Genomic DNA, 23,794 nt, shown 5'->3' on the forward strand with positions numbered 1-23,794 from the left:
AAGAGAGGGAAGAAGGAGAGAAAGCAATCGTGAGAGGGAGAGAAGCGGTTCCTTTGTCCACAGAGAGCACACGTACGAATGGCAGTCTGTGACGCACGTTGTCTAGTTTCTGATCAACAAAGCAATTTACTTTCTCACTCACGATGGCACAAACACAGCAGTAGTCCCGAGCGGGACAAACACAGAACAGTCTAGCGTGGTGAACACAACTAAACAGGCAGCAAACTTAAAATACTCCTAAGAGTAAAGCAGAGAAAAATGGACTCGGCGGTCTGTCAACAACACAACAAACAATAGCAATAAAGCTTAAAGCTGAACAACAGCAACTGATGCTGATAGGAACACACAACTAACACTGCCTCTGCCCAGACTTATGCCTCTTATTCGGTCGCTTCAGAAAGTGAGCAGGGTGTGTGTGTAGTCCGTCTTAATGTCCAACTTTGTCGACTCTGTGAAGAAGAGCGGAGTGTTTCTTCCTTCTTGAGGGAATTTGAGGACGCTGGTTGCAGCAGCAGTCTCTTGGATCCAGTCTCTTGGAGTCTCTGTTCGCCCGTGTTCGGGTGAACACGGGCGAAGTCTCGTCTCGTCCAGTGAGGGGAGTCTTTGATGAGGGGAAAACAAGTGCGTGGGGTACCCCCTTTAGTCACGCTGGCTCACAGAGGAGCAGACATTATCCCTAGCTCAGTGACATGGGGAAAGGCGTGTGCTTCAGGGCACGTTCAGTTTTTAAAGGGACGGTAATGTCATGGCTGTGTCATCAGGACGCTCCGCTGTGCAGGAGTGTCTCCACCAATGAGAGACTGTATGTTGGCTGTTCCCTGCTGAGGTGTGAAAATCGCAAAGCATCCTTGGAAATGGAGTTTGCAATGCACTCCCATTGTCTGTGACACAGAAATATACGTGCCGCTAGTCCACATTTAGCGACCACATTATGGAAACAGTGAATTTTTAAAATACAACACATTGTTAAAGATGAAACCAGTGGTTTCCAACCTTTTGGCTTTTGACATCTTACAAAAAGCAGTGTGTAGTCGGGGTCACATTTCACATGTCTATGAGTTGTTAACAGCTCCACCAAATAGTGATTTTTCCCTCTAAACTTCTCACATGCTTTCATTTCAATAAATGTTCAAATCATCCAATATTTCACCAAAAAATCAAAGATTAGAGAAAAAGTCCAAAAACTGAAAAAAGATTTGATTTAATCATCTCACCACCCCTCAGATTTATCTGCTGACCCCTTGGAGGGGCCCGACCCCTAGGTTGGGAACCACTGGACTAAACTAGCTAACTGTACATAAAGTAGTTGAAACTAGCTCCACCTCCAGCAGCTACAACAGTAACACGCTGCTCTAACACTGATGCTTCACTATTAATAATCTAATGATGTCACACTGTAAATCACAACTGACTGGATTTAGTTTCAAAACTTTCTCAACACACATGTAGATGCTGAATTCATTCACCCAACTACATTACCCAGAATTCCACAAATGCATTTGACACAAGACATCAGACTAAATGACATTTCAAAATCATTCTTTATTCTCAAATTATCAGTCCATTAAAGGGACCCATAGATATGAGGTAATATGACCCTACTCTACCTCCTAATGGGCTCAGCAGGCTATTATCATCCATTGGTAAGGTGGTCACCTTTGACTTACAGTCGTCATCTAGCGGCCAAAGTGATTAAGAAACATTTAACCACGTTTCAAGGGATCATTTAAACCCAAACCATGATCTTTTCCAAACCCTAACCGAGCTGTTGTTGTGCCTCAACCTAACCAGATCTGAACCACAACATTGTCACACCATAAAACATCATTATGTTAGAGTGTAATGTAACATAGCAGCATATTACGGTCCTGTTCACCTGCTGGTAGGTGCAGCCTGCCCCAAGTGCTCAAAGTAAGACTGCTGGTGTGTTTATCAGTGCCTAAGAGGATTTGTAGTGGCTGCAGTTCATTTCTAGCTCACATGTAATGACTGTATCAGACAAGGAAATGTTCCAACCAGATTCAGACTTCACTAAAAAAAAGCTATTCATTCAATAAAATATTCATTCAATCGATTAAATGATTCATTCTCTCGTGGACCTTCTGATCGTATCAAGGTGGCTTCCATGCAGTTGTCTTAAAGTGAGAAACTGATTGAGCCTGGTTCAAAAAGATGTTGGTGAGTCAGAACCAAAATGTATTAACAAAATGTACTTTTATGTAACTACACTCAATAAAGTTAATAAAATGTTGTAATGCAGATTTTTGTCTCAATTATTTGAGCTCAGTTTGTGTTTGTGAATGCAGTGTGTGTGTGTGTCTTTTCTGTCTCCAGCAACTTCAAATGTCTTAAAAACTACATCGATTGGCCACATGGGGGTGCTGTAATAAAAGCTTGTAAATCAACTATGATGTCTCTGCATTTTATAAATTCACACGCACAGATTAGTTTAGAAGGTTTAACTCACACATGATATCTTAGACAAAACATTAATTTGTCATTTAAGAGAAGACTGAACCCCCTTCTCTATAAAAATACATTTATTTATTTGTTCTTGATGTAAATGTTGTATAATCCTGCAAAACCCAATAAAAGAAAAATTTTTAACAAAAGTGAGGACACAAACTATTTTGGACTTATTGTAAAAAAAAAGATCATCCCTGGTCATGATGAATAATAATACTTCTAGCATTTGGTTTGTTGCAAAACATTTTATTTGTTGCATTTATCAGCAGTGCAAACAATAAGAAGTCTTGCACTGATTTTTTTTTTTTTTTTTTTTTTTTTTTGCAGTAACTTTCTATGCATCTTTATCATCTGAACTGTTAATTTGGTTGTAATTTCTCTTTATTACAGGATATCTCTGATGTATTTTGTCTAACAGCAGATTTTTGTTCCTGCTTCATCTTGGTTTTCCTTTTCTTTGAGTTAAATCCCTATTTATAAATCAATATATATTATACATGTATTTGGTTTTTGTTAATTTCATGCTTTAACTGCTACTGGGGATATTTAGGGATTTTACACAAATAAACTAAACTTTAAAAAAGAGGAAAATATTGCAGCTGAGTCATAATGAGTCCAGATGTGAGCAGCTCAAAGAAAAGAGTCAAAGAGACAATTTAGCTACTTTAAAAAAAGATTTATACAGTACATAAATCATTAAAATGAAAATTAGTGAATCTGTCTGTCTACATTTCAAGGATCTAAACATACTAACAAGTGTTTCTATAGTACAACAAGCACAAAAGTTGAACTGTTTCATGTTTTGTTTCTTTTTCCTTTTTGGAGCTGCTTAAACTATAATCAAACAAAGAGACAAGAGCATTTCCTATTCAGTGTTTAGTGCTTTAGATTTTACTCACTGTATCTTCTGGGGTGTGTTGACCTATTACAGCAGAAATAATACTCTGGTTTATATGGTTATATTGTATATGGCTATTTCTCACAAACAAGAATTAATTTAATAACCACAGCTATCTGTTCTGTACATCAGTTGTGTCCAACATTTTTAACATGTGACCCCCTAAAAAGAAGATTTATCTACTTGTGACCACATGTTGCATCTGTTTTTGACTTGTTAACTGTTGATCAAAAACAGTGATTTTACTTTCTCAGATTGTTTAATTTGAATAATTTTAGAGGCCTGGAGAAGTAAAACTGGAAAAAGAAAGAGCTGAACAGAAGTCAGACAAAATATAGAAATTTGTGTAGCAGGATTTTTTTTGCCTCTCCTATCCTTCTAATCATCTCTTAATCATCCACATTATATAAGTACCTCGCTTCCTCTGAAATGTGATAAACTCCACTTTGAATTAACACAGATACAGCTTTCTTTTACTAATATTATGTGTACCAGTGTATTTAGAGAGCTGGACCACTGCTAAAGTCTAAGACATTTTTTTGCGGTTAAACAATTTGTCTGCTAAAAAAGAGCTTAACAGCAGCACAGAGGTGGCATTAGGTATCTTTGTACTGATAGTGTACAGTGCACTGTAGGGATGTGCAGAGAGCCCAGTATTTGTATTTGTATCTGTATTTGTTGAGGCAGCAAAATTATGTTGAGGAAAGAGGCTTAAAAATCCTGTTTTTGTTTTTATGATGCTATTAATTTTAGAAAATAAAGGTGTTGCAATAAGTGTTCATGAGTAAACTACCTTATCGATGGCCAAAGCGCAAAATCTCCTATCTGCAGAATTTTCTGATTGACGGATTTCACTTTGGATGATGAGAACAAGGAAGGCTGCTCATATTCAGTCTGTCTGCAAGATAATCCCACCCTTTGTTGTGACAGAAAAGTCACACAACAAAACAAAAACACAATGCAGAGTCCCTGGGTGTGTAGAGAACATTCATTTCAAGTGGACAAGGAAGCAAATACACTGAATTTAAGGAATTCTGACTGTAGTATACTACAATGTAGTAACTATTACATTTACTGCATCTTTTTACCTGAAAACAAACTTAATTTTATTTTTAATGTAATTTTAATTATTAACTTAATTTAGAGCATCGTTTTGTAGAACCTCTTCCAACTTGCACCAAGTGCAAAAGCTCCTATCTGCACTTTGTGAGGCATTAATATCTAGTCGGTATTGTTAACACATAATACAATAATATAGTCCAAAAACAGTGTATTATGTATTGGGTATCCTTAACAAATAGCATTCTGCAAGAAAACAAGTTGTTTTTAGTTTTCTCCAAAAAGTGCATTTTTCAGATAGGAGATTTTGCTCTTCGGCCATCGATATAAAGCAGATCCTAAACTCAGTCACCCTTGTGCTTCATGAGTGAGATATATATATTTGAAATAATCCAAATGTATGTTTCTTCAAGTAATGAGTGAACATTTATCTGTGAAAAACAGTTGCATCATTTATATATATCTTGTACTTGCAGACTGTCCTCTCAAAACAAGAAAGCAGCCAAAGGTCACCATCAGTCATTGTTCAAGTAGCTAAAAAGAGTTAAGCATCAAAAGAAGAAGTAGTGCAATATTCTAATAACATCAAAAAATGTTTTGAGGACATTTATTTAAAAATATACAGTGTGAAGATCAATTTATAACTGTGTTTAGACCAGATAATACCTGATAATATGTACAAAAAGTATACGTGAGCACTTAAATTGGTAAATAAAATTTTAAATAGTAATTTACAGGTTGCTTTTGTTGTTGTTTTTTTGATTGTGATGTTCTCTTCCTTGAATCATTTGCCGATTAAGTTTAAATTCCTTCAAATGGAAACTCTTTTTATTGTCTATTAATCAATGTTGGCTGTCAAACTGGGAATGTAAAAAAGCATCACTTTCTTTATTGCAGAGAATGTATTTCACTATAAAAGAGCTCTGTGACCTAAAGTGAAAGATAATATAAAATAAGATAAAAGATGAACATTTTTCATTAAAATGTAAAGTGTTGTGTGGCCTGTACAGCCTTAATGGAGACTAGTTCTTATTTAATCAAAGCTGATAATATGTATTTGTTTAATTTGTTCACAACATTTTTAAATGTTAAGAAACATATATTGTGATGAAGTTGTAATCATTATTGTTACAATCAGTGGGGCGAGAATTTATCATTTTCCTCCACAGAGCTGATACAGTTTATTTTCTTCTAGATTATGTTTAACATTTGTTTGGAAAGCTGGTTTTAATCATTATTGTCATATTTATTCTCCTCCACAGAGCTGACATACTGGTTTAACAGAGTGAAATTAATCTGTAGATGAAAACATCACAGGAGAGTTTTTCTGCATTTTGATGCATGTTTGCAAAATTAATACAAATCTATTTGTTCTGTCTTTCAAAGTACAGATTAAAAAAGTGGTCAGTGTTTATTTCAGAAATTCTATCAAAGCCTCTGGAGATAACATGACACAACAACTGCAACAAATAAAATGACTTTAGGAGCAGATTTATAGACAAAACTAAAATGAAGCAACAGTTTATAAAACTATGAGAGCGAATAACAATCCTGTTGTTAACTGAAGTGGTTAAATGTATAAATGGATCTGTTTCATATGTGATACTGATTACACTTCTTATTATAGTTATTTTACAACTTGCAACATTACATAAACTGGTTGGTGTTGAATACATACTCACCACTTTTTTTTTTCAGATGTCAAAATGCACTTTGATCATTGGCAACTTGTCATTTTATAATCACATGTCTGAAAACTTGGATGGAAAGACTAAACACTGAATTGAACAAACAGGAAATTAAACAAGGTGATTTTCGGGTGATACAGACTCTTAAACGTGGGAGTAGATAAGTATTGTCACAAAAAGAAACTGAGCCAACGAGGACATCTGGTGGTCAAATACAGACATGATAAACTGGTGATAAACAGCTGAATATATGTCTTATATTTTTAAAAGTTTATGATTATACAAAAGGCTTAACAGGAATTTTCAGTATCAAATTCAGTATCAAGTTTCTTCTCAGGTCTGTAGGTGAACAGTGTACTCATGTGCTCTGCTTAAGCAGCAGTTACCTGAACTCCAGTTTTGGAAGAAATATTCAGATCCTTCACTTTAGTAAAAGTACCAATACAACAATGTAAAAATACTCCATTACAAGTGAAAGTCTTGCATTCAAAATTAAGTAAAAGTATAGAAGTATTATCAGCTAAATCTACTTAAAGTGTTAAAAGTGAAAGTGCTTGTTTTACAGAAAATCGGCCCCTGTGACTGATACATTAAATAAGTGAAATAAATTGCATTATTAATACTGAAGCATAAGTGTTAGAGCAGCATGTTACTGTTGCAGCTGCTGCAGGTGAAGCTAGTTTGAACTACTTTATATACAGTTAGCTCACTGAAAAAACAAAGTTCTGATGCACAAATTTATTTACACGTTTTTGACATTGGTGTTTCTGCACTTCACCTCTCAGAGATCACATGTCAATCAAACTATATGGGCAGGACTGTGCTGCCTTCTCTTTCTCTGTCTGTCTGTCAAAGGATATTGTGTCCCTGTTCAACTATGGTGACTTTTTATGCTACAACCTCTTATTTTTACATGACAGAGCTACACAGTGGAAGATCATTAGACTGAGAAATGGCTTTCAGTGGAAAAATTAAATGAGACATTTTCAAAGAAATACATTTTACTCTAGCCTAAACTTAACCTGAGTTCTGAGCGTAACCTGTTCAATTTGACAGGAAGTGAAGGGCCATTGTTCTCTTCTCAAAATGAAAGCTGAACAATGACATTTTTTAACCACCCGATGGAGACAAAGAGCAACACTGTGTGCATTATTTTAACTATCAATCTAAATGTGCTGATATCTGTTTGCAGGCTTTGTCTTGGTGCAGACTTTAAGTTGAAAAAAAAAAACATCCATTTGTACTCTAACTAATCTGTGCCTGCATGCTCCCCAATGTTGACTTGCAGACTAAACAGTGATTGAATTTGTTTTGTGCTTGTTCATATCTTTTGCTGTTTATATTCCTAAATAAAAGCTACCTGGGCTGTTTTCAGACAGTGCGAGAAGGAGATAAACATCACTTCCTTTGTCCACCATTTTGCCTGCTGCTGGGGCTGCTTTGCTGCAATTTCATAGGGGGCACTATTCAGCCAGTTTGCATCACTGATGGAATATTGTCATGTACACCTGTTCAAGCCGGGACTCTTATCAAACATGTAAAGTTTGGTGCAGACTGGAGCATGTACAATAAAATTATTGCAACTTCCTCTGTCATGGCGAAACATCAAATGTCAACGGTGTGAGGATGACAATTTTCTGCAGGGTGAGACATGTCTGTCTCGCTAACACTTGTGTCATCAAAATTATGCAAGTTTTGGGCCCTTTCACTGTAATTTCAATTAATAATTTGAAAACTTTTGATGAGTTTGTGTGTAAAAAAAATTAATTTCCTAATTTGCATCCAGTCTATTTTTAGAAAAGGAAAGACTTTTAACCCACATGACCTGGTCAAAGTTTGATTGAGATGTGTACTGTCAAATAGGTAGAGACAATAAGTAACTGCAGCTGGACACAGAAAAATACTCATATATTTGAATGGAGAGTGTGAGCGAACCACTAGGTGCTTGGGACCTAATAAAGGAAAAACTGCAGTACAGAGCTACAAAATTTAGTTTTGATGGTATTTTTCTGCAGCACTTTATCACTTAACAGTCACCCTCACTCCATTTTTTCCCTTCCCCTCATAGGTCATCCCCACTACTGATTATACATATAAGACCTGCAATTATTGTAAAATAATTGATAATGACCCCAAACTTCATACAAAGTTTGTATATAATGTACTGTATGTATATAGACCTTTCTGCTGTATCCTATAAAACTGAGCTACATTCAACTGTCACACCCATCCCCCGCCTTTCTTCCCTCCTTGTCCCTGTCAGATTGAGAGCAGGATTTCAGAGCAGTTCTCTAGTGGATATATCCTCATAAATCCCATGATTTTGGCCAAATCTTAAAAACCACATTTTAGTAGGAATTTTCGTTGCAAATCTATTGATACAGGTTTGAAAGTGGTCTGACTTATTGTTTAAACGTCAAATGCCTCAGTTTGGCACAAAGTCCATGCCCAGAGATTGCCTCCCCATTGGTTTACATTGTAAGGTGTGATGTGGAACTTCAACTTTCGGGGCTTACAAAATCTAAACCGTTCAAGTTATTACAAAGTTTTTAATAACTTTTGTTCAGCACAGTGTGATAAGTCATGTATTAAGGTTTGAAGCCGATACCACCTAGGAGGAGATAACGTTTCTTGGGGGTCCAAAATTGGCGCAAAGTTATATTATATATATATAAGTTATATTATATTTTATATTATATAATATTTTCATGGGTGAATTGTGGACTTCCTATTGGATTTAGGTCAGGGGTGTCAGCATACACTTTGTAGGTCTTGATGAGACGAATAATTGAGTTTTGGTTCGATCTCTCTATGACATTCCTACGGGCTGTGGTGGCCATTTTAGTGACATAGGTGGCGCTATAGAGCACATTTTGGCACTTAGGGGGATAATATTTACATTTTATAAAATTTTTCACCAGACCTGATGTGTGTGGCAAATTTGGTGAGTTTTTGAGCATGTTTAGGGGGTCAAATTAAGGGTTGAAGTGGCAGAATTAATAAAGAAGAAAGAAAGAAAGAATGATTCAGTTCCTTCTATTTCAGAGGAAAACACTGTACTTGTCACTCTACTATATTTATCTGAGAGATCTGTCAGATTTGATCTGATTTGATCTGATCAACAAATAAAATTTGATGCATTATTATAGATTAAAACTATCCAGCAGTTTATAAAGCAGCTAAAATTAGCTCCACCTTGAACAAATGTTAATGTAGGTACATTGTGTTATAATACTTTCACCTAAGTACATTTTTGAATGCAGGACTTTTTAACAGAATATGTTTAGTTTGGTATTAATAGGTTAAATTTTGAGTACTTTGTCTACAATTGTGATACCAACATTCTCAATTAGAGAAATTTAAGTCTCTAATTTTTCAATTAGAGACTTTATATTAACATAAAATCTTATAATCTTTTAATTTTTCAGAGCCCAGTTACCACAGTTACAGTCAAATCAAGCACACCTGCCCCACATTATACTGATATAACAGTTACATGAGTCTCATGTTTTACCTGCAAGACTCATGTTTTAATGCTGTTGTTCATCGTTTGTGATGAGAAAAGGTCAGAGAAATAAAAAGTTTGCATCCTGGTAATAGTTCAGTTATAAAATCCAAACACAGCAAAGAGCGTCTCTCCTGCCTGCTGCTGACAGCACTGACAGCTGAAGAATCAATTACACTGGATGGTAGACGAGGGGATGGTAGAGACACTGTTATATGTCTGTTTAAACAGGAGTTTAGCTGACTTTGCTGAATTTAACATCGGAGCTGAGAGCGTCACAGCTCAGAGCAGAAACACAGTTGCTTTGCATCATGCTGCTGTCCTCTGCTTCCATCGCACCAATTCATTCTGAAAGAGCACCAGCCAATGGGGAAACTAACTCACTCACTCACTCACTCACTCACTCACTCACTCACTCACTCACTCACTCTCTCTCTCACGGACAACCGAGGTTATGGGGCTGGTCCAGCCAAAAACTGCCACGTTCAGGTTCAGGAGAGATGTTTAGGTTAATATAAACCAACACTGACTTTTGAACACTTCCAAGCTAAAAACCTTTCAGAGCACAATTTCAAGCATACAGTGAATGTTTGTTACTCAAGATGTGAGAATCAGAAATGTAAACACTGGCCCTAGGTACAATTTTACAATGAACACTTTTTTTTTATAGGAAACAGAACAATATCAATGTGTTGATTTATTTAAAAGCTCTGCTGAATGTCAAACTCAGAAGTGTTTTTAAGGCTTACAATCTTGTTAAAGTAGTCTCTTTTGTCTGGGTTTGCAGAGCCCATGTTCAATTGTCATCATGTTGTGAGGAGAGTAGAAAATCCAGTTGAAAAGGCCGGCCGCACCCTATATGTACACACTGGCAATTAAAAGAACATGTGCCATTTCTTGTAAATGCAGATGGGAGAAGTGAACAAGGTGTACTGTTTATCTGAAGGAATTCTGGGAGGACTGGATATTCAAGCTGTGCTAAAAATAAAATAGTACAAACGTGTGAATCACAATGTTCCAATTAAGGATTGAAGTAAACATACAAGAGTGAGATCTTTGTGGGAAAAGAAATTGGTAAAGTTAACCAGTTAAGAGGAGAGTGTCAGCTCAAACACAGTTAGGCAAAATGCTGAAGCACAAGAAGATTGCTTGTGTAAACCTTAACTTAAACCATTTTAATGTATCTCTGAAGCACTAAAATGTGGAAAATCTCAAGCCATCATATCACAAGTCATGAAGGCAAATGACTGCATTAACCCTTCACCCATTACCACATACTACAAATACTATAAATCGCAATTTTTGAGAAAAAGCTGCTGCAATATCAAGCAGTTTTGGCTGCAATAATTACAACAAAAAACTCTGCATACTACAGGTAAAAAAAATACTTACAATACTAAAATAGAGTACATTTCAAAAGTGCCCCAAAATAGATGGACAATATACTGTAATTTCACTATTTTTAAGTGTACCTGAAGTAATCTTTGTACCATAAATACTACTCAAGTGGTTTTACAGTACTTTAATATTCTATCTCTGAGTATAGTAGTATATAATAGTGTATAATAGTATATAATAGTACTATATCTCTGAATATAGTAAATGGTAGAATTAACTTGGTTGACCTTTTGTGACTTTTCTTTCTTTCTTTGTGGCATTTCTTGTAAATGCTGATGGGAGGAGGAACAAGGTTTTATATGTACAATTACCAGAAGGAATCCTGAAAATGGAGGAAGAGTGACTCTGTACTTTGGTGACAACAGTGTTTTATGGGTGTGGTTTGTTGCATGAAGTTATATAAAGAGGCATCGTGACAGATAAAATCTGAAATTTACCTCTTCACTTCAGCAGCAGGTCTACCCTTCTCTCTTTAAAACAAAAATGAACAGCAACACATTAAAACAAGGTAAGTCAATATATAACCATATTCATATTAATTTTTCTAGTGGACTAAAACTGATATCAGGGATAAGTCAAGGATGACTCTTAAATTGAGAATGTATAGAAATCAATGGAATAATTATAATTTCTTTTAGTTTTATGTCCAGAGGTTAGATGTATAAATGTGTATAAAAGTATCAATAAGGCACTTCCTAAACATGAAGTGATATTTATAAAAACAAAACACAGACTATATAATTAATAAAAAAAGAATTGACACACTGACGAAACCAATGCCCGCTTCCCGTTTCAACCGAAAAAAACAGGTGTTTTTAGCGAGACGTAGGGACATATGCAGCCGCTTTTCTGGCGAGAAAATCGGGTGTTTTTAGTAAGACATCGGACATTTGCAGCCGTTTTTACTGTATTTTTTATTTTATTTTAACCCAAACCATGATCTTTCCCTAACCCTAACCAAGTGGTCTTTGTGCCTAAATCTAACCAGACATTAACCACAGCGTTGTTACACCATAAAACATCATTATTGAACGGACAGAAATGTTAATATGCTACGTTTGTATAAATGTTGATATGATATGTATTACACATGTTGAAACGTATATACTCAACGTTTCTGTAGTTTGCAGAAACATTAAATGCCAACGTTTTGTTCTGGCGACTGGGTTGTATAAATTCAAGCCCAAAAGACATACTTCCTTTCAAATCGCTAAAAACCCAAGAGCTGAACCCTGAAAGCATCCCCTCAGTTAGCTGATGATGAAACTTACCAACCAGGCTCCCATCAGCACTGATTCAAAACAACACGACAGAATTAATTAATTATGAATCAGTCAAAAGATCTATATTTAGAACATTAGAGAAATTAAACAAAAACCCAAAGTAGACTAAATTGTTATTTGGCCCTAAACAGAGAATATAAACTGGCTGAGTATCTCCACTCTGTCAGAGCTATGAAACAGAGATGGATCTTGACCAAACACAGGCTCAGAGACCAACTGGCAGTGGAAACAGGAAGTTACAGATAGACATGGCTTCCCATAGAGGAGCGTATATGTGCTCACTGCTCGACAGGGGAGGTAGAGACAGAAATGCACTTCCACCTCCACTGTGAGAAGTTCTCTTCAGTAAATGACTTCTACTACGGAGAAATAGCCAAGAAAATACCAAACTTCCTAACGTTATCCTGGCAGTTCTCCTGGGTGAAGGAACAGCAGCTCATCTAGCAGCTAAATAAAATCATTGTCCCCTGTCGGTGTTAAAGCAGCCAAGAAACTGGACAATCAATAATAAAAGTGGTAGTTCCCACTAGTTCCTTAAAAACATTGATGGCATAATTGGCGTATCTAGTCTAGTTAATGCAAGAGTACTGTCTAGACCTGCTCCATGTGAAAAGTGCCCTGAGATGACTTTTGTTGTGATTTGGCGCTATATAAATAAATTTGAATTGAATTTATGTCGTCAATATTATTTGAAAATTGATGCGTTTTGGTGAAAATTAATGATCTGTGTTATTTAATGTTTGTGTTGGTTAAAAGGCTATTTTAACCTTTGATATGTAACTGTTAGTGTATATCAGTAAACTGAGTAGGGTATTGTGCTCTTGGTCTGTTCTTTGGTGGAGAGAGTTGTTAACTGTATTACAATGGTACATTAAAAGATATGGTGTGCTGTGCTTTTGTTTTTTTCTTTTTGAAGGTGGAGAGAGAAGCACTGGTGCCACAGTAGAACAGACACCCGATACTTCAGAGCAACCTGCAGGTACAAGACATTTTCTATTTTGTTAGTATATTAGTTGTTTATTTAGTTATTTATTGCTTAATAAATAATGGTTAAACGTTAGTCTTTGTGTCATCTCAATTATATACACCTTTGGTTTTATTTGAGGTTCATAACAGAACATTGTACTAAGCTCATAAGTTTGTTTTTCACATGCCCTAAAATTCACCAGAATGCAGGAAATCAAGTCTTTGTAACTAAAGTTTTCCTAGTGAGGAACCCCCAGACCCCCTGCTTAAAAAGTGGCCTGACTGGGGCTATATTTCACGCTATATTTCCCGGCCTGAATGATTTTTCCCAGACCGACCCTGCTCCCTGCACTTGAGCTGTGTGCATGCAGATAGGAGTGGGAGTGAGTTACTATGGTTACGGGATGCTCTGAAACTTTTTCACAATTCCCAATAATAGGTTTTTAGATACACTACCAATTTAGGCTACGCAATGTTTTTATAAACATAATTTCAAATACTAAACAGCCATTCTTCTGATAATCATTCCCTGTCTTGATCCACCCAATTATAAACTGTTCTTCATGCATTCTTGGTTTTTATAGCACCCTAAATCTAATTAATAGTGCAGGTGGCTGTTTCTTGACTTAATCCAAGATTGGTGTAGAAGTGCAGGAAATTTCTTTTAAATTACATTGACATTTACTTATCCCATGTTTTGCAGAAAAATGTATGTAGCTAATATCTGCAGTGTATATAAAAAATGCTACCCAAACACAAATTAGTAAGAAAAAATCTTGTGAAAAAGGTATTGATTTATAAGGACAGACAGAGGTCAAGTGGATCAATTTACCATGAATAATACTCATTTTATTATGAACAAAAATAAGTACCAATAAAATATCCTCATCCCCGGGAACAAGTCTCACTTCTAGTTGAAGTCAAAAGTTGGCAGCTCTGGAAGCTGACAGCGGTTTATGACATGGGCTGCAGCAGTTAAAACCAGTTATTAGTAGTTATTTTTTACAGTCTATGGATAAAACCCCGTGAAATAGGGTTAGGGTTCAGCTCCGTCTGTGTGTTTCCGGGTGGTACGACCAGTAACGTCGCCTCTATCCAGCCACAACAACAGCCACCAGAGGCCGAGACACAAACAAAACCAACCCATTATTGACGGAGACACATCTATTATTGATGTCTGAAATCAGCAGCTCAGTTCACATTATGATCCAGAATCTGACAGCTGGCCAAACAGTAGTGTATTAAGCACAGTTTTTGCGTTAAAAAGATAATTAAAGAGGGGGTGGGGGGTTACACACAAACAGGGTTTTGAAAAGGAGGCCAGGGAGGGGGGGATATGTCACCGGCTATTGTATCAGGGTGACTGTGGCCCCCCCGGCCACCTATTGGCAGCGCCATTGCTGATTGTTTGTCCTTTTTCTCAGTCTTCAGATCTAAACCTCCCACAGCCTACAACAATAATGAGCGAATCAGGATTGTGATGGTGGGGAAGACTGGAGCTGGGAAGAGTGCCACAGGAAACACCATTCTGGGACAAAAGATATTTAAATCTGAGTTCTCCCCTAAATCTTTGACTAAAATCTGTGAAAAGGCCTTTAGTGAGGTGAATGGACAAATGGTTGCTGTTATCGACACTCCAGGCCTGTTTGACAACAGGAACATTGAAGAGAAAACAGTTAAAGATATTGCCCAGTGCATTTCTTATGCTTCACCTGGACCTCATATCTTCCTGGTCGTCATCAAACTGGGCAGATTCACAGAGGAAGAAAAGCAGACGGTGCAGAAGATTCAGAAAATCTTTGGTGAGGAAGCCAACAAATACAGCATGGTTCTCTTTACCCATGGTGACCTGCTCAAAGGGAAACCTATTGAGGAGTTCTTGAAGGACAGTGAAGATCTGCAGGAACTTGTGACCAAATCTAACAACCAGTACCACGTGTTCAATAATGAGCTGGAGGATCATTCTCAGGTCAACGAGCTGCTTGAGAAGATAAAAAATATAAATATGACAAATGGAGGAAGCTACTACACCACTGAAATATTCAAAGAGGTAGAGAGTGCGATAGAGGAGAAGAAACAACAAATCCTGAAAGAAAAAGAAGAGCAACACCGCAAAGAGCAGGAGAAACTGAGGAAGAAAATGGAGGGAAAGTATCAGCAACAGCTCAGAGAAATGGAGGCTGAGAGAAAGAAGAGAGAAATGGAGCAGAAAATAAAAAAACTGAAAGAAGAACAGGATATGCAGGCCAGACAAGAAGCTGAGGAAAGCCCCTGGGTAATCCAATGCATTACAATTATTGTTAAGAAAGTTGTTGAAGCATTTGTTGAAATAGCTTTTGATGCTGTTAAAAAAATTGTTTTCAAGTAACTGTTGAAGCTACTACAGAAGTTTGTATTTCTCATTGGGCAGGATTTCTAATACTATCGAGTAACTTATTGAGCGTTTTATTATTGGACATGATTTGTAAAAAAATATTGTTTGCTTAGATTTTAATGTTTGATATTTGCCTTCCAAGGTCTAGAACCCTTCTTATAGGAGCTTAATATCATGCTCGGGTCCTGATACTTTTTAAAGACTGTTTGGAGAATGTATTATTGAAATATCCCATGTTTGAAATGAATTATAGTTTGAGTGATGTTATCTGATGTATTTAAGAAATTTTACCTCATGTATGGAATCCTTGAGGTTGGAGTTTGAGGTCATTTACTGAACATCTACTGTATATCTACTGTAAGTAATGTGGGGTGCCATGGAGAAGCGATTAGGGGTCCTTATTATATTAATATATTTGTATGACTTGGATTTATGTGTGTTGAAAACTGATTTTTATATACTAAAGATTCAGTCATTTTAGCTTTGCATAAGAATTAAAACTTTTAAAGTTATAAAAAGATTTCAGTCTTTCTGGTGGTGTCAGCGGGTGCGGATAATTGCTACAGCAAACACTGTTACTTTGCAACCGCTGCATCTGTTCAAAGTGCATCAAATACATTTACATTCTTCTAATGAAGAAGTCAGTCAATAATTGGCTTTTTTCATATTGCCATGAATATCTAGTTTCATGCTATAGTAACTAGAGTGCCAGGTTGAAGCCTTAAAAGAAAACCAATGTGGTACATTTAATTTACCAGACTTATTTTTCCAAACACAAGCAGACCATCCATGAAGGTTCAGGTCCAGTACTTTCTATTGATTATTACTATACATGGTGGATTGTGATGTTCTCTTCCCTGAATCAGTCGTTGATTAAGTTAAAATTCCTGTAAACACAAACATTTTTTTATTGATTAATGTTGGCTTTTCAACTGGAAATGTGAAACATCACTTTCTTGCATTGCATAGAATTTATTTCATCAGAAAAGAACTTTGTGGTATAAAGTGAAAGATAAAATGAAATGAGATAAAAGATGGACATTTATTCATTAAAAATGTAAAGTGTCGTGTGGCCTGTATAATACTTAACTTTGTTGTTTCTTTGTTGCAAAAGTATTTCTTGTTTCATGAATTGTGATTAAGTTGTAATCATCATTGTTATAATCAGTGGAGCGAGGATTTATCATTTTCTTCCACAGAGCTGATATACTGGTTTAACAGAGTGGTTGAAATTAATCTGTAGATGAAAACATTGACCAGGAGAGTTTTTCTGAATTTTGATGCATGTTTGCAAAATTAATACAAATCTATTTGTTCTGTCTTTCAAAGTACAGATTAAAAAAGTGGTCAGTGTTTATTTCAGAAATTCTATCAAAACCACTGGAGATAATGTGAAGCAACAACTGCAACAAATAAAATGACTTTAGGAGCAGATTTAGAGACAAAACTCAAGTGAAAACTTAAGTGAAGAAACACTGTATGGAAAGAGTGAATAACAATCCTGTTGTTAATTGAAGTGGTTAAATGTATAAATTAATCTGTTTCGGACGTGATACTGGTTACACTTGTATTATTATTTTATTATTATTATTATTATACTTATTTTACAACTTGCTACATAACATAAACTGGCTGGTGTTGAATACATTCTGTACTTATAACAAGTGACTAATATTCACCACTTTTGTTTCAGATGTCAACATGTGCTTTGGATTTTGGAAACTCTTTTAAAAAACTTGTCATTTTATAATCACATGTCTGAAAACTTGGATGGAAAGACTAAACATTGAATTGAACAAACAAGAAATTAAACAAGGTGATACCCGGGTGATACAGACTCTTTAACATGGGAGTAGATAAGTATTGTCACAAAAAGAAACTGAGCCAACAAGGACATCTGGTGGTCAAATACAGACATGATAAACTGGTGATAAACAGCTGAATATATGTCTTATATTTTTAAAAGTTTATGATTATATAAAAAGCTTAACAGGAATTTTCAGTATCAAATTCAGTATCAAGTTTCTTCTCAGGTCTGTAGGTGAACATTAAATAAGTTAAATAAATTGTATTATTAATAGTGAAACATCAGTGTTAGAGCAGCATGTCACTGTTTCAGCTGCTGCAGGCGAAGCTAGTTTGAACTACTTTATATACAGTTAGCTCACTGAAAAAACAAAGTTCTGATGCACAAATCTGTTTACATGTTTTTGACATTGGTGTTTCTGCACTTCACCTCTCAGAGATCACATGTCAGTCAAACCGTGTGGGCAGGACTGTGCTGCTTTCTCTTTCTCTGTCTGTCTGTCAAAGGACATTGTGTTTCTGCAGGCGGCACTTTCTTTCTCTGTTCAACTATGGTGACGTTTTATGCTACAACCTCTTATTTTTACATGACGGAGCTACAAAGTGGAAGATCATTAGTCCGAGAAATAGCATTCAGTGGAAAAATTGAATGAGACATTTGCAAAGAAATACATTTTACTCTAGCCTAAACTTAACCTGAGTTCTGAGTGTAAACTGTTCAATTTGACAGGAAGTGAAGGCCATTGTTCTCTTCCCAAAATGAAAGCTGAACAATGACATTTTTTAACCACCTGATGGAGACAAAGAGCGACACCGTGTGCATTATTTTAACTATCAATCTAAATGTGCTGATATCTGTTTGCAGGCTTTGTCTTGGTGCAGACTTTGACTTTAAAAAAAAAAAAAAATTGTACTCTAACTAGTCTTGCAGACTAAACAGTGATTGAATTTGTTTTGTGCTCGTTCATATCTTTTGATGTTTATATTCTTCTATAGGTAAGGAAGTAAATCATTGCCCTTATGAATTAACTTATTATGTACAGCAGGTTGAAACACTGAGATTTTGTCTCTTAATCAGACATCAATGATTGGATTTTTTAACATAATGAACATTTACAAAAAGGTAATTTTTTTTCCCTTGAAGAGTAAATTCAGTATTTTATAATTATTTTATAAGATTTCATAATGATGACATGAGGTTTCATGTAATTTTGACATAATAAGTTATAATTCTACAAAAAACAATTGAATTTGAAAATTTCCACACTTGCTGTTTATCAATCTATAAACACAGATTTCTAATTCATTTTTTGGTCTATCATGTGACAATCAGGGGGCTCTTGACTTCAGAATACAACATTGCACTACATATTAATATTCTTGAGGCAAAGTAAAAAAGTACACAGACTAAATTGTATATACTGTTATTTCCATTTTGTTTAGAATCCAAAAATATTGAAATATTGATACTACATACTACAGGTAAAAAATACTTTTAATACCAAAAAGAAGTACAATTCTAGTCGTCAAAAGTACCCAAAACAGATGGACAATACTGTAATTTAAATATTTATAAGGGTACCTGCAGTAATCTTTGTACACTAATACTACCAAAGCGGATTTACAGTACTTTTGTTTTCAACCTTTGAATACAGTAAATGGTAAAATTAATGTGGTTTCCCTTTTGTGACTTGACCTGATCTATAAATGAACTATACACACCTAGATTTCACTGTGCTAGTTGTTACCGGAGTGATGTGGGTGTGGTTTGGTAAATGAAGCCTTTGAGTAGTGCAGTGTATTTGCAGACACTTAACTCTTCACTTCAGCAGCACATCTGTCCTGCCTCTGTGACCCAAACATGGCCAGCAATGCAAAGGAAATTAAATGCGGTAAGTGAATGAATTCTCCAAGAGTTCAGTGAACTATTTTCTCTACATTTCTCCATCTGTGTTCAATGCTGAACTGCAGCGAATGCCTCTTTGTTGGCATTGATGGAGACGGCGCCTGCAGTGAAGAGATGGGAGGAGTGTGACAGAAATCAGATCATAGATTATCTCAGAGTTTCAGAGTCAATAGAGAGACTCACAGCAACACAACCACATTTTCAGATAATTCCAAGAAATATAGCTACTATTTAAACAGTACTTTATGTACCAATGAGTACCGGCACATAATTCCTCCACTCACCCGACCTTTACCAGTCTAAAAAAGTATTTAAATCATGTTCAAAGAAGTTCAAGTATGAAAGTATCTGTTGATTTATTTAAAACTTCTGCTACAGGTGAAACTCAGAAGTGTTTTATAATCTAGTGCAACTAGCATCTGTTGTCAGTTGACATTGGCATCCATGTTTAATGACATCTTGTTGTGAAAAAGGACTACAAATTACAATTCCCAGGGCTGGACACATTCAGTATGTGCAGTGTGCAAAGGAGTGTTGGCAATTCAAAAGAACTGGTTGCATTTCTTGTAAATGCTGATGGGAGGAGGATCATGGTTTTATATTTACAGTTACAGAAGGAATCCTGAAAATGCAGAAGGACTGGACTCTTACATTATCTAGATTGTAAAAAGAAAATGAATCATTCAAGGATTGATTAGTCTTTATAGAGATGTCAGCATGTGAAAATGCATCCTCTTCCATTGTCATTTTTTGGGATTTGTTTGTGATTGCAAAAAACAATGAAAACATTTACATTCAGTGAAGAGATGGGAGGAGTGTGACAGAAATCAGATCACATCTTGCTGAGATCAACTTTGAACAAAAGCCAGAACAGATTATCAGAGTTTCACTGAGGAAGCAGATGGATTATCCTCATCCATACCGCCACAGTACATTTAATTCCAGGAAGTGTACCTACTTGTATGCAAACAAGCACAATATTTGATTTCCTATAACCTATCCAATGATATTGTGTACAAATGGCAAGTTCTTTAAAATTCCTCCTCTCACTCCACCTTCATTTCTGAAAATATCTAAATTCTGTAAACATACAGTATGTTATGTTCAATGTTCCATCCATCTTTGTTTGTTTGAGTGTAATTCTGGCCTACACAAGTTTTATATTGATTATATTGATTGGCTAGAGGAATGTGGGAAGAAAGATCATTGTGGAGGTATGATGATGTCAGAATTGAGAATGAAGGGAAAGTGGAAGTGACAGAGAAATAGAGCGGAAGGAAATATATAATCACAGAGCTAAGCTGTTTTATTAACACAACTGAGAATTAATGATATCCTTTCTCTCTTGCAGAATCTACCAGAAACAATGACGAGGTGCTCAGGATTGTGTTGGTGGGGAAGACTGGAGTTGGGAAGAGCGCCACAGGAAACACCATTCTGGGAAAACAGTGCTTTAAATCTGAGTTCTCCCCTAAATCTTTGACTACACTCTGTGAAAAGGCCTTTGGTGAAGTGGATGGACAATCGGTTGCCATTATTGACACTCCAGGCCTGTTTGACACCAGGAACACTGAAGAGAAAACAGTTAAAGATATTGCCCAGTGCATTTCTTATGCTTCTCCTGGACCTCATATCTTCCTGGTTATCATCAAACTGGGCAGATTCACAGAGGAAGAAAAGCAGACTGTGCAGAAGATTCAGGAAATTTTGGGAGAGGATGCCGACAAATACAGCATTGTTCTCTTTACCCATGGTGACCTGCTCAAAGAAAAACCCATTGAGGAGTTCTTGAAGGACAGTGAAGACCTGCAGGAAGCTGTAGCCAAATGTAACGGCCTGTATCATGTGTTCAGTAATGAGGTGGAGGATCGTTCTCAGGTGACTGAGCTGCTCAAGAAGATCAGAAATATAATAGAGAAGAATGGAGGAAGTCATTACACCAAAGAAATGTTGCAGGTGGCAGAGAGGGCGATCAAAGACAAGAAAAGACAAATCCTGAGGGAGAAAGAAGAGCAAATGCGCAAAATGCAGGAGAGACTGGAGAAGAAAATAATGGAAACAAAGAAAGCACAAGAGCATCCAAATGCGGTATCTTCAGTCTCTCTCTTTGGGTGCCCCCACCTTCAAATCTCTTTTCCCGGATGCCTGCCTCCTCAGTTCTCCCTCCTGGGTCCCTTTCCTTTCAGGGACCACTTATGCCAGCATAATCGACCCCTAATGGTTGGAGGATGCATTGTATTTTCATTCAGTGGTCAGTACAGACAAATGTGCATATCCAGGTTAATGAAATATCATGTAATTACAAATGTGATAAAGTACAATGATATTATGAAAACTGTAAAGTACATTTCATGCATCAAAATATGTTGTTTGTAACACAGATAAGCAGATCTGATTTCCGATCTGATGCTCCTCTCAGCAGGATGGCATCATCTGTCTGTGCCCTCCAAAACCATTTCAAATCACCCTTTTTGCAAACTGATTCATAAGTGTTTTCTGAGATGCCTCTGCTAAGGTTAAAGTTTGGTTAGGTTTAGGCACAAAAACTATTTGATTAGGGTAAGGAAAAGATTAAAAACCGATGTGTTAAGGTTCAGGAGAGATGTTTGGTTAATAGAAACCAACACTGAGTTTTGGACTGTTCCAAGCTACAAACCTTTTAGAGCCCCATTTCAAGCCTACGTTGAATATTTGATACTCAAAACATATATTTTTACAATAATATTCCTTTGAAACTTTATTGGTATTGTTGTTACATTCATGGTCAGATGTGGGAATTAGAAAAGTAAACACCAGCCCTCGGACAATGTTTTCTTGTTCTGCTGCTTACGAGCAGCAGATACTTTAACTTCTACATGAAACGTTACAATATCAGCATGTTAATTCATTTAAAAGCTCTGCTGAAAGTCAAACTCAGATGTGTTTTAAAATCTTACAATCTTGTGAAAGTAGCATCTGTTGACTTGGTTTGCAGAGCCCAATGGTTATTTGTCATCATGTTGTGAACAGAGAGTAGAAAACCCAGTTGAAAAGGCCGACTGCACCCTATATGTGCACATTGGCAATTAAAAGAAACTGTGCCATTTCTTATAAATGCTGATGGGAGAAGTGAGCAGGGTGGACTGTTTATCTGAAGGAGCTTTGAACACCTGGGAGGACTGGATATTCAAGCTGTGCTTGTGACAGTTTATAATCATGACATTTAGCTCATGGGTGTTATTAACTGCACAAGATCACAAAAACATATTCAGCAGTGTCACAGACAAGAACAAAGATGTGTTGACTGGGTTTGCAGAGCCCATATTCATTTGTTATCATGTTGTGAACATGTTCTTGTGACCAGAAATGTTCAAATGTTCACAGTACAAACAGTATATGTAATGTGCAAATGTAATAATACAAAAAAAAACAAATAATTGTGTTAATGTAACACTACATGTTAGATGTCATGAGTTCACAGATGTGCATTAAAAGATTATGAGATTTTATATAAAGTCATGTGGCTGTTGGAATTAGGGTATTAGACGAAGTGCTCAAAACTTCAAGCTATTAATACCACACTAAACATAGTCTGTTAAAAAGTCCTGCATTAAAAAATGTACTTAGGTAAAGTGAATAAGTATTATAACACAATGTACCTACATTAACATTTGTTCAAGGTGGAGCTCATTTTAGCTGCTTTATATACTGCTGGATAGTTTTAATATATAATAATGTATCATATTTTATGTGTTGATAATATATTTTGTGTGTAAAATCTTGATCTGTAAAGTCACCAGCAACTAGCTGTCAGATAAATGTAATAGACTGACAAGTACAGTGTTTCCCTCTGAAATAGAAGGAACTTAATTATCCAAGTAGAAGCGGAGAGGAATTATACATTTGCATTAAATGGAAATATTAAAGTAAAGTACATTACCTCATAACAGCAAGCATAATACCTGAGTAAATGTACTTGGTTACTTTTGGAGGTTGATGATTTGCATAACTGTAATCACTGATCAGGTTTTTCTGCTTCTGCTTTCTGCTGACATGAACTGCTCACTGAACCAGTCAATGAAAAATAACTCAATTCATTTACCAAGTGAGGTAGGCTACTTGTACTTTAGGCTATTTGAATATTTTCATTATATGCTACTTTATATTTATACTCCACTACATTTGGGTCCTACATTGACGACATTTCTTTTAAAAAAGTGCTTTGCAGGCCTTTTGTAAGTAATTTCAGGGTATAATGAGTTAGAATAGTAACATAATTTTACATGTTTCATATCTAAACATCATAAAAATCTATGGCCCCTATTAGTAGGGGCCCTAAACAGCCTCAAGGCTTCTGATCTTGACTTGAAACAATCCCTCATAGAGCAACTACACTGTAAGAGATAAAGGAGAGAATTCACAGTCCCAATTTGGTAAGAAGTAGCTCCTTGGGCAGTTTAATCCCT

At 36.1% G+C, this 23,794-nt stretch overlaps 3 protein-coding genes across 4 annotated transcripts in view; all 3 read left to right on the forward strand.

The window, feature by feature from the left end:
- LOC122994324 (GTPase IMAP family member 8-like) overlaps window positions 1–23,794 on the forward strand; it is an 83,862-nt gene that overhangs the window by 14,750 nt on the left and 45,318 nt on the right. The window contains exon 2 of one of the 2 annotated variants that reach the window (XM_044368943.1): window positions 16–29. The exons of the other annotated variant lie outside the window; for it this stretch is intronic. The gene's annotated coding sequence lies outside the window, so the exon portion shown is untranslated. Of the gene's footprint in view, window positions 1–15; window positions 30–23,794 lie in introns of those variants that run through there. 2 annotated transcript variants of the gene reach the window in all.
- LOC122994328 (GTPase IMAP family member 9-like) lies at window positions 11,461–15,647 on the forward strand. The gene is made up of 2 exons (XM_044368948.1): window positions 11,461–11,522; window positions 14,688–15,647. Exons 1-2 carry the CDS (start codon window positions 11,498–11,500, stop codon window positions 15,629–15,631), a joined length of 969 nt encoding a protein of 322 aa, XP_044224883.1. The 5' UTR covers window positions 11,461–11,497; the 3' UTR covers window positions 15,632–15,647.
- On the forward strand, window positions 19,305–21,556 carry LOC122993425 (GTPase IMAP family member 9-like). The gene is made up of 3 exons (XM_044367575.1): window positions 19,305–19,335; window positions 20,701–21,437; window positions 21,536–21,556. Exons 1-3 carry the CDS (start codon window positions 19,305–19,307, stop codon window positions 21,554–21,556), a joined length of 789 nt encoding a protein of 262 aa, XP_044223510.1.

Source organism: Thunnus albacares, chromosome 12 (genome assembly GCF_914725855.1).
Source record: "Thunnus albacares chromosome 12, fThuAlb1.1, whole genome shotgun sequence".
In the NCBI taxonomy this organism is placed as follows: domain Eukaryota; kingdom Metazoa; phylum Chordata; class Actinopteri; order Scombriformes; family Scombridae; genus Thunnus; species Thunnus albacares.